This window comes from Hibiscus syriacus, unplaced genomic scaffold (genome assembly GCF_006381635.1).
Source record: "Hibiscus syriacus cultivar Baekdansim isolate YM2019G1 unplaced genomic scaffold, ASM638163v2 tig00110882_pilon, whole genome shotgun sequence".
Taxonomy (NCBI): domain Eukaryota; kingdom Viridiplantae; phylum Streptophyta; class Magnoliopsida; order Malvales; family Malvaceae; genus Hibiscus; species Hibiscus syriacus.
In genome coordinates, this window is record NW_024062896.1 from 742,875 (window position 1) to 753,430 (window position 10,556).

Genomic DNA, 10,556 nt, shown 5'->3' on the forward strand with positions numbered 1-10,556 from the left:
AAGTGTTTAAAAATAGATCAATACATTTTAAATATACTTTGAATTAAATTTAAATTAGTATATAGTATCTAAGTAGATAACTAGACTAACAGTTGATCTAATTAAAATTGGATCGTTTTAAAATTTATATATTAATTTAAAATCTTAGCCATAGATTCATTTAACTCGTAAAAGAAAACAAACATTTACGAATTTACTTCATTTGTTGTCTCTGCCGGAGCAACCAAACGGAAAAACAGGTGAAGCGAGTTGGAGCGAGAAAGTGGAGGATTTGGTGGCTGCCGGAGACAAGCAGGCCGCCATTACTTTCCTCGAAGACCTCATTTCTTAAATCCAAACGACGTCTTCCGACGATCTCCGATTAGCCTCTGCTATTTCCGACTTAGCTTCCCTCTATTCCTCCATCGGTTTCTCCCTTAAATCCGATGAACTTCTTTCACGCGCTTCTCTTCTCAAAAGTCCGTACTCACTCTTCAAGGTACTTTCTTTCTTTTTTTCTCTTTACTTTTAATGTAAATGGAAATGATTTCATGGCTAAATTTCCTGCCTTTCTTTTGAACTTCAGTGCGGGAATGAAAAACAAGGACTTGAAGGAGGATTCTTTAACGTCACCTAATGTTTCTTTGGCTGCAAATGGCAATCCTTTGACTCACGGTGCAACTCAATTTACTTACTCTTTAGCTAAACCTTCGCTTGATTTCCTTTTTTTGTTTCTGAATGCACATATAGTATTTCGGTGCTTAGATACGATAAAAAGTTTGCTTCTCTTGTGGCAAGGTGTGATGGGGACAACCTAATATCTTGGGGTTTGGGGGGATTTTATTGCATTTATCTCTTATGAACTATGTGTAACTGATTTTTTTTTCCTTTTAATGGTTGGCTAAAGCGAATCTTGGAAAGTTGCCGGCATTTCCCGATGATTGTTTGCCACCTAACTCATCTGCAGATGATGGTATGTTTTATTTTAGTAGTTTTGCTCCTCGGAATGAGTTTTTTTTTGGTTCCCTGAAAAGGATGACCTGCTATGTAATTGCAATTCTAATTGTACAGATTGAGAAGCCATTGCGGATCGCGAAGCAAATGAGATACTTTCTTCAGAATGTTTGCCTGGAGTATCAAAACTTTCTTTGGAGGATAGTAAAGCCGAAGCCCCTAAGAGACGCGGAAGGGGGACATTTTCTTATAAAAGAAGTGATTTGTACAGTGATCAACTCTCTGACATGTCTGCTCCTGAAGATACTGAGAATGAGGATCTGGGGAAACACCCTGAAACAAAAACGGTGGAACGTAAGCCTTTGTCTCAAAATTCCATATTTTGTTTCCACAAATGTTCTATATTTGTACAAGATAGGTAGCCAAGTCTTTTCTTAATGAACCTGAAACTATGTTTATTTGCTTCTTTCCGGGCCTTGACCTATTGAGACATAGGATTCCTTTCAAACTGAAATATTATACACTGTGTTTTGACTACAGACTTTCTTCAATCTTGTCATCTCTTTCAATGATTTCAAGTTATTTATGGTCTTTCCTTCTTCTTTTTCCCTGGTCAAATATATCTTTATAAAAAGTCGAATGAAAGTTTCTGTATATGTTTGTAACTTTGTGTTATCTTTTTCTTTTTTTGTTCTTATTTATTTTACTTCATTGTAGTAAGATAAATTCAAGTCACAATATGGGGAAAGGAATAAGTTATTTTCATGGATTTGAATATGTTCCTGTTAAACCTCTAAAACCAAGGCTGATTGTAGTTTGACAGTCAATTCTCATGTTAACTTTTCTGTATTGTCTTTGTAGATCATACTAATCATTAGGGTTGGAAATTCTTTTGAATGCAGCTAAATATGGCACACATCATGTTCTTGTTTTGGCCGACTTTTCACCAAGTACTAGGACACAAGACCTAGAGAAGCTTTTTGAGAACTTCAGAGATCGAGGAGTTTCCATTCGCTGGGTCAATGATACAACTGCCCTTGCAGTATTTCGAACACCTTCTATTGGTAATAGTTACTAACTTCGTCGTTGATGTTCTGTGAAATAGATTTCTAAAGTTAGTTTGAGGTAGGTGATATCTTTTTAAAAATGTTTCCACTAGTTTAGAGAACCGGAACTGGTATCATCATGGTTGTAGCTCTTTAATGTGCATCGTTCAAACTTGGGGCTGGATACAAGCATTATTCCCCTTGATTAAATACTTGTCCAAGAACATGATGCAATTATGGAAAAGATATCTCCACCCATACCGTTTGGTTGGAATGGTGAACAAACTTTGTATGTTTCACCTTTCTTGAGTGACCATCTATCCTTCAAATTTAGTTGTGTAAATTAGTTGATGAAACATGAACTCTTCAGCCTAATTTTTATGTGCTTTCATCTCAAAGTCAATAAGAGATCAGAATGCAAACATTTTATGTGCCACATATGTCCATGGGAATCGTTCAAGTAGAAACAAACATAGGACTTGTAAAGAAATCAACTTGAATTGCATCTAGTGTTGTCTATATCTGGACTATAGTGACAATATCAGACCTTGAATCAGCATCACTTCTATGGCATGTTTTTATTTTTCATTTCGAACCACTTGAACAATCTTAGCATAGCTCTTAAGAAAGGGTAAAACATGTTTGTGTTGTCCTATCTACAATCTGCTTGCAAAGTTCTGCAACAATAGTTTTTATTTGGCTAACTATCTCAAAATTTGATGCCAGCCCTTGAAGCCCTCAACTATGTTTGCTGTCCATTTACTGTACGCATACTTGAAAAGGATGATGCACTCTTGGGCTCAATTTCGGCTAGAGGTATTTTAAATAGGCTTACTTTCATTTAGTTGGACAATAACAGCTGCGTTCCAATTTTAAATGCTCCATGTGCATTTCTTTCTTCAGTTTGGCTATTGGTTCCTTGCATTTTTATTTCTTTATTTATTTATATTTGGTATTGTAGGTCTTGCTTTGTTTTGTTTTGTTTATGCATTTCATTTGCATTCCATGCCTAGTAGATGGTATATTCTTCATTTTATAAAATGATGCAACTTCTCTGTTCAAAGTGTTTCAGTTAGCTTCTCAAGTAACAAACATCAAAAAATAAAAGGAGAGAAAAAATGATGTTATTGCATTTTGGGCTTATGTTTGCATAATTTAGAGTTGTAAGATTTATCTAATGAAGGAATATGTAAGCCAGAAAAAATTTTGATATTGGTGAATACATGTTCTGTTCATTTCCCAGATTTGGAGCCGCCTCGGCAAAGACCACAAACATCAGCAAGAACTGCCCAGAGGATGATTGCTCAGGCAATAGGGTCGAAATTTACATCCACCTTTGGGTCTAGAGAACTGAGAAACCAGGACGAAGCCAGGAACCGAATAACTACAAGGCAAAAGTTGAGAGATGATGCCTGGGGCGATGATTGAATTGAATATAGGATTCTTATGTTAATCAATACATTGTTAACCATCCAAAGGGAAAAAAGGAAAAGCAAAAATGGAGCTTAAATACTTGTTTGCTTGTACTCAACAGGTTCTGCAACACAACTAGGGATAGCTTAATAACCAGTTTCATATTTTCTTTGAAGATTAACGTTGATTGCATGATCGTCTTCACCTATGACACATATTTCTGGAAAAATGTAACTTTGATATCAAACCGGGTTTATAATGCTACTTTAACACCTTCAAAATGTTCAACTTTCACGATAAAACATGTTATTCATTACAAGTTGCTGCCAGATTATCATCATATCCATGATGTCTCTTGGCAATTATTTGAAACAAATGAAAAGCATCCATGCAGCATGCTGTCATTCACAGTTCTAGAGGAGTACTTACGGTCAAAGACTGCTCTGTCATGAACATCACCTAATTAAGGATTTGACATATCCACATTGATTCAACTTCATGATCATGACCATTATCATCATCAATGATTCTAATGAGTGAGATATATGGTGAAGTGGGGATGTTATTTACTTTTCCGCATATACTCTCTACCAGGCCATTTGAAACCTCAAACAAGCGGACCTCTTTCAAATGGGTTAGATGCTCCCAACCATATGGCAATCTCCTCAGCTCTCTGCACCTCAAGACTTGTAGTTCTTCGAGATTTGGCATCGCTCCTCTCTCCACCAGAATCTCATTCAACTGAGGGCACCCCATTATTTCTAAAATCTTAAGCTTTGGGAATCCTTCAATAAACCATAAGCGCTCTCCTAGAAATGCATTACTTAAAAGACTGAGATGCAACAAATTAGGCAATGCTTGGATGTGAGGAAGTGCATCCTCCCACAATTCTGACCACTGTAGGTTCAAGTATTTGAGGTTGTATAGGGTGTTAAACCATCGCGGCACCGTTCTCAATTTCCCGATTAGAAGAAGCTTCTCAAGATGCCTAGGAGCCGACGAAAGAGCATCTAGCTTTAGTGTAGCCTGAGGTCGAGCAGTTAATGATAAGTGGTGAAGGTGTTCCATTCTTTCAACTGAGATGCATAGGGGTATTTCATCAGCTTCTGTTATTCCATCAAGTCCAAGCCTTCTCAATTGTGTCATTTCTTTGAGCTTAATCAAGAAGGCATCCACTCCTTTAACATATGATAAAACTTGCAAACTCTTTATCGTACAAATGTTTAGTGGTACACATATGCCCTCTATAGTTGGAAGAGTAAAATCTGTATCACTTACTACCAAATAGGAAGCTCTTAGATGCCGCAAATTCTGCAACATCATGATTTCATCTGGGAGCTTCTGAATTTTGACGAAGTTCAGGAGTAATGTCAGCAAGTTAGAAAGTCTACCGATCGATTTCGGAAGCTCCTTCACTTGAGTTCTTGACAAGTTCAGATATCTCAAATTGAATAAATCTCCAAATTCCCTTGGGAGTTCATGGATTGGAGCATTCTCTAAATCTAGTACTCTTAACAACTTCAAACCAGATGGCAGTTCATAGTGCAAAGATTTAGAAATTTCGCCAACAACGAAAACAATTAAGGAACGAAGTTGTGACGTACCATTTCCCGGCATTATCTCGCTATCCGTAACTTGAATCGAGTAGCGACGACTTCCTTTTTCTTCTTTCCTCTCTTCCCATCAGATACAGCAACGAATTTTTCTTCTTTCGATATTGAAAGTGCGAAATCTCGTATGAGATCATGCATTTTAAATGCCTTGGGCCTTCCAAAATAGTTTCTCCATGCGACTTGAAGCAAATTTCGTCTAATGAGATCCATTAGGTAGCTCTCAGCAATAACTTCCAGTGGTGTATCATTAGCCTTCTCCAGAAAGCCTTCTGCCATCCACAGTCTAATGATTCTTTTTCGTCCTATGTCGTAATCTTCAGGGAAAATACAGCAGTACAAGAAGCAATGCTTGAGTTGGAAAGGCAAATCATGATAACTAAGTAGTGAGATAGTTCTCACCAATTCAAGTGAAGGGTTGTTGCCGAGCTCCCAATTCAAATTATCGTGAACTCTCTTCCATTCTGCTAACGACTTCTTCGAAGACATCAAACCGCCGAGCGCAGCAATAGCTAACGGAAGGCCTTGGCATTTTTCAACTAGATTTCTTGCCAAGGAATCAAGATACGACGGACATCCTCCTAGCTCGTTTGGAAAAGCTTTCACACAAAACAGTTTCCAGGCCTCATCGATTCGTAGGGGTTGAATTCGGTGGATGTAGCTTACAATTCCGGATTGGAAAGGAGCTACATCTTCTTTACGAGTAGTAATCATGATCCTGCTTCCACGCATACCTTCCGGAAGGGCTATATTGATCTCGTGCCAGAATCGAATGCTCCACACATCATCTAAAACAATAAGGTACCTTCTTGACTGCAAGAATTGCACCAGTGTCTCCACCAATGCTCTGTAGGTCATGGTATCAACTTGCATAGGAACATCTTCATCTGTTTGTTTGTAGATGTCCTTTACCATAGACCTAAACAACTCTTCTATTGCATATTGTTGGGAGACAGTGATCCAAGTGCAGAAATCAAAATGTTGCTTAACATTTTGTTTGTTGAAAGTGTTGGCAACAAGAGTGGTCTTTCCCGAACCACCCATGCCAACCACCGAGACGACGGTCCGTTTCGGTTCTTCATTCATTAGCCATCCCAACAATTCATGCTGTGCTTTTCTGATCCCCACGAGATCGTCGTCTTTAAAGAAAAGCGACGCCTCGCTCAACCTGTTCTTCCAATTAGGATCATGGTGAGAAGAAGCATCAACCCTTTCTTCAAGCTGTTGAACTCCAAATTGGTTGGCTCTCTCTGTGATGCTTTTCATCCTCGTGTTGATATCTTTCAACTTGGTTGCTACTTTATGCCTCACCAGCAAAACCTTGGGGAAATGAAGGGTTCGATGGAGGAAGCTACATTGTCTTTGCCGATTCAAGTGATACATGTATTCATCGATGGCGTCTTCAACTTGGTATGCAAGGTCCCGGATACTTCCGACCCAAGCCTTTTGTGTTTCACTATTTTCACCAGCTCTATCAGCATCCACAAGAAAGGATGTGATGGTTTGAAACAGAAGCTTCATCTCTTGGATTTCATTAGAAATGCCAGCTAAAGAAGAAGCTTCGTTTTCTAGAGTTGAGATGAGTTGGCCAAGAAAAGGATCTAAACTGTTTGAAGCCATTGCAGCTCCTCAATGTGAAGTTGTGAACAATAGCTAAACAGAACCTAATCAACATATAATCTATTAACAAGCTAACATGGTGGTGGGAAAACAGAGAAAATAAAGCAGCAGAGAGAGATTCATACTTTGCAAACAGAAAGATGAGCAAGATTTGTTGATGAATGAGCTGCTTTGCTAATTGCACTTGCCACTAGAGAGAACGTTTCCAGGTCAACACGTACAAGAAAACGAATTAAGAAAACGCGTTAAGTTAAAATAATCAACAGGTTGTTTTTCTTATTTTATTTTAAACAAAAACAATCGTCGACTGAAGCTTTAAATTTGTGGGGCAATGGACCTGAATCGTGGAAAAATCACTTTATCGTTAACATAACCATTAATAATTTAACGGGAACTTAACTAGTATAAATATAATTTCATAATTACCAGATTTATTTTAGTTAATTTTAATATTAATAATTACTCATAAAATTGGATATTCTTTAGTTGCTAATACTCCACGATAAGTATCACATAATCATTAAGCTACAAAGCGTACAATAATTGGATTAACTGGCTTAAAATGCCATCTAGTATGTAATTTAACAAAAATAGCACATATGTAGCAAGATATGGATTCTAGATCATATTCCCTGCAATCAGTGTATTCATGGCTCTCGAGCGAGAAAATGAAGCCGAACCAGAATTATAATGGCTACACAATGTCATCAGGTAGTCTTTCTGGAAAGGTTCTTCATCCCAGAACCCCAACATTTAAGGATCACCGTCCCTGTGGATGGATCTGGCTTGATCACAAATTGAACATCTAGAAAATCCTTGATTTGCCTTAGCGTTTCAATTCCATATGGTGACAATTTTCCCACACGAACCTTTGAAACATCTTTCGGACAAAGTGCACAAAGAAGGAATAACAAACCCTACAAACCAAACAATGGGTTATGCTGTTAAGTAACCACATACACTAACCCAAAACGAAATATTACAAGAAGTAGCTTATGAAGTTTCATCTTTATTCTGAAGAAGAAAAAAAACATTCTTATCAAGATAAATCTTATGTTTCAAATGGAACTTGATAAGATGCCACATGGTAAAGCTTAGATGTCAAACCCTGGGTAAAAACCAGTTCTTTTGTATGACAAGTCTACTAAGTTAAAAAAGATGATTAAATATGGAATAACTTCCATTTTCTTGGCCAGTTAAGATATTTCGATTTCCTAAAAGGAAAAAATATGGAAAATAGAAAGGAAAACAAGGATCAATAAAAGCAGAACAGCCAGAACTAAACCAATATAATCAGTATGAAGACAAGGCCAATTGGCCATATTGTTATAAAGATTTTAACAGGAGTCCACTTCCATGTTTACAACTTAAAATCTTTTAAATCTCTAGTGGAAGATAAACACAACAGGACAAAATAAAGGAATGATATGCAAAAAAAAATATTTACTAAACTTGTATGTATCCAAATCAGCAGATTAGCAGAGGTAGAAAGCTTTTGATTAATGCAAACACTGCCCATCTTCTTTGATTCATGCTAAACATGAAGACTTCATTTTAACCCCCCCCCCCCAACACACACACAAAAAAAAAGGAGTTTTAGATTAGCATAATATTCTAAACAAAAAAAATCACATTTTATGTAAAAATTATCCTAGTCACTGCTCATACATACAAACAATACTGTATACATGATAAGCAATAAATTTAAAATTTAAGCTATTAGTTCAATGTTAATGAAGAATGAAGACAGAGTGATATCACGAACATAAAATGGCATTAGAATAATGAAACTGGACGAGTGGCAGGTTAATGGAACAGAAACTTTGAAATACAAACCTGGTGAGTTGAATCCACCACTCCACCTTTCTCAATCTCTTCAAGAAGCACAGAAGCAATTTTCTCACCAACATCAGCTGCAGGTATCAGCTCTTTCTTGTCCTCACTTTCAATATCTTCTGCTTCTCCCCCATAAGAAATTGTAATATCAGCAGAGATGCAGCAACCAGAAGTAGTTTCAGCAACTAGTGAAATTCCATATCCCGGTGAGCTGTGTATTAAGGGAAAAATTTTGAAATTTCCTGGTTACGATAAAAAAGGAAAAAAAAAGAAATTTCAAAATATAGATAGTGACCGTACTTTCCAGATCCGGCCTCTAAGCGCTTTCTATAATCACTAGCGATATAAACATCAGGAAGCAAACGATTAAAAATTCCACGAGCAGCATATATCATCTCATTTCCGAGCTGGGGACTCACTCTGGTAGTGAAAGCTTCCCCTCTGATTCTCTTAACCATTCCTTCATCAGTCCACATGGTTGCCTGTACCAAAAAGTGTGATAAATATCACCCAAAAAAATTGAAGTAACATTAGATTAAAAAACTCACTCTTAGGTGCTGAACATTAGGAATTGTCAAATGAACTTCACCACCACCATGAGGTGAAACCCCACGACTCTTTATTTCCAACTTTAATCCTTCTGAAGGAACCCCAAAATGCTTCAACATGGGAAAGGTAGTGGAACGGAAAGTATCGACAGATGGGTCCTTAGAATCATTTGTAATCCCTGAAAAAAACAACATATGGAATGGCAACCACTTAACTTTTGTATTACAACAAGGAAATCATATGCATTAGCATTATGGTGAAAAGCAATACCAGGTTTGAGAAAGGATAATTAAATACTAGTTTACATGCATTACATAAACGATCCAAACGATCAGTGAAGGTTATCAAAGGTAGTCTAATCATATGAATCAAAATGACCTATGACGCTTTCATACTTCAACATTGAAATAATATACCTTCCGATTGTATGTCATTAAACATTGCACAATAATACTTCAAAACTCAGATGAGTTTTTCCTAGCAAGGGTGACCAAGGAGCATATTAACAGAAAATCAAGGAACCAACGCAAAAAAAAAAAAAAGATTCTAACAAAAAAAGGATTACCTTTGAGGATTATAGCTAGGGGTTTCCTAGCAAATAATCCAAGCAAGATCAAAGGCTCCAAAAAATACCCAATTGCTCTACTCACACCACAATCATGCACCAGATTACTACCTCCAACTATTATCCCAGGCTTGTACTTCAATTTAGTACCTATCAATCAAATAGCACCAGTAGCTTTTAAATTGTTTATTACTATTTTCAACTGAAAAGCTAATAGCTCAGAGGGGACAAAAAAAGGGTTACCGGTTTCGTTGATTTCAACGACGCAGTCATCGGTGAGGTTTTCAAAAAGATGGAGGAGGGTAATCTCATGTGGCCGGAGGCCAGGTAAAGTGTCGTCGGCGTGGATGTCTTCAATGAGAATAGGAGTTGATTTCAACGTTGCTAAGAGTAACCTTTGCCTCATGTTTTGACTTCCCTTCAGTTTCTTATACGTTATTTTCCCCATTCAACTTTCCTTCTTCTTCTTGGCGTTGATCTGTAGAGAGGGAGGCGAGAGTTTTGGTTGAAACGGGGGAGATTCTGCCCGGGAAGAAGAGATTGAAGGGTTTTAGGGATTTCACTAAACCCTAAAACTAATAAAGAAAAGATTGGGTTCTAGTTCGTGGGCTGGAGTTCCTAGTGCTTCAAACAAAATATTGACGCAAATATTGTGTCTTTTATTATAAAAATATGCTTTTATTTTAATTTGCTTTTTTTATAAATTAAATCTTTAAATTATACTTGTTTTATTTTAGGTATTTATTTTTTCCATCAAATTAGTTGTATAATATTTCATTCTTTAACTTTTTATTAATTCCTCTATTAAAATATTTATCCTCCATTATAAGTTTTTCAAGCTTTAAATTTTTTATTCAATTCGTCATTTTAAGTTGTGTTATACATTAATCATTTATAATTTATTTTAAAAATAATTATATTTTAATTAATATTTTCAAGAAAACTTATAAATAGATGAGATTAGGTATTAACTATGAATGTAAT

General features: G+C 36.6%; 2 protein-coding genes and 1 pseudogene across 2 annotated transcripts; 1 reads left to right on the plus strand and 2 right to left on the minus strand.

The window, feature by feature from the left end:
- Positions 1 to 318: 318 nt before the first annotated feature.
- LOC120144146 (coiled-coil domain-containing protein R3HCC1L-like) lies at positions 319 to 3,594 on the plus strand. Its single transcript, XM_039158289.1, has 7 exons — positions 319 to 478; positions 566 to 654; positions 887 to 952; positions 1,051 to 1,287; positions 1,836 to 1,997; positions 2,706 to 2,795; positions 3,223 to 3,594. The coding sequence occupies exons 4-7, from the start codon at positions 1,221 to 1,223 to the stop codon at positions 3,405 to 3,407; spliced, it is 504 nt and encodes a 167-aa protein (XP_039014220.1). The 5' UTR covers positions 319 to 478; positions 566 to 654; positions 887 to 952; positions 1,051 to 1,220; the 3' UTR covers positions 3,408 to 3,594.
- Positions 3,595 to 3,851: 257 nt separating this feature from the next.
- LOC120144115 lies at positions 3,852 to 6,622 on the minus strand (annotated as a pseudogene).
- Positions 6,623 to 7,224: 602 nt separating this feature from the next.
- Positions 7,225 to 10,130, minus strand: LOC120144142 (probable RNA 3'-terminal phosphate cyclase-like protein). The gene is made up of 6 exons (XM_039158284.1): positions 9,816 to 10,130; positions 9,573 to 9,722; positions 9,007 to 9,185; positions 8,759 to 8,940; positions 8,459 to 8,669; positions 7,225 to 7,539 (listed from the first exon to the last, which is right to left on the minus strand). Exons 1-6 carry the CDS (start codon positions 10,018 to 10,020, stop codon positions 7,330 to 7,332), a joined length of 1,137 nt encoding a protein of 378 aa, XP_039014215.1. The 5' UTR covers positions 10,021 to 10,130; the 3' UTR covers positions 7,225 to 7,329.
- Between the last annotated feature and the right edge of the window lie 426 nt (positions 10,131 to 10,556).

Coding starts and splice junctions, on each gene's coding strand:
- LOC120144146 (XM_039158289.1), top strand. CDS start 1,221: ATGTCTGCTCCTGAAGATACTGAGAATGAGGATCTGGGGAAACACCCT. Junction 1,998..2,705: donor ATTTCGAACACCTTCTATTG/GTAATAGTTACT, acceptor ATTTGATGCCAG/CCCTTGAAGCCCTCAACTAT. Junction 2,796..3,222: donor GGGCTCAATTTCGGCTAGAG/GTATTTTAAATA, acceptor TTCATTTCCCAG/ATTTGGAGCCGCCTCGGCAA.
- LOC120144142 (XM_039158284.1), bottom strand. CDS start 10,020: ATGGGGAAAATAACGTATAAGAAACTGAAGGGAAGTCAAAACATGAGG. Junction 8,941..9,006: donor CTAATGTTCAGCACCTAAGA/GTGAGTTTTTTA, acceptor TTTTTGGTACAG/GCAACCATGTGGACTGATGA. Junction 7,540..8,458: donor TGGTGGATTCAACTCACCAG/GTTTGTATTTCA, acceptor TTTGGTTTGTAG/GGTTTGTTATTCCTTCTTTG.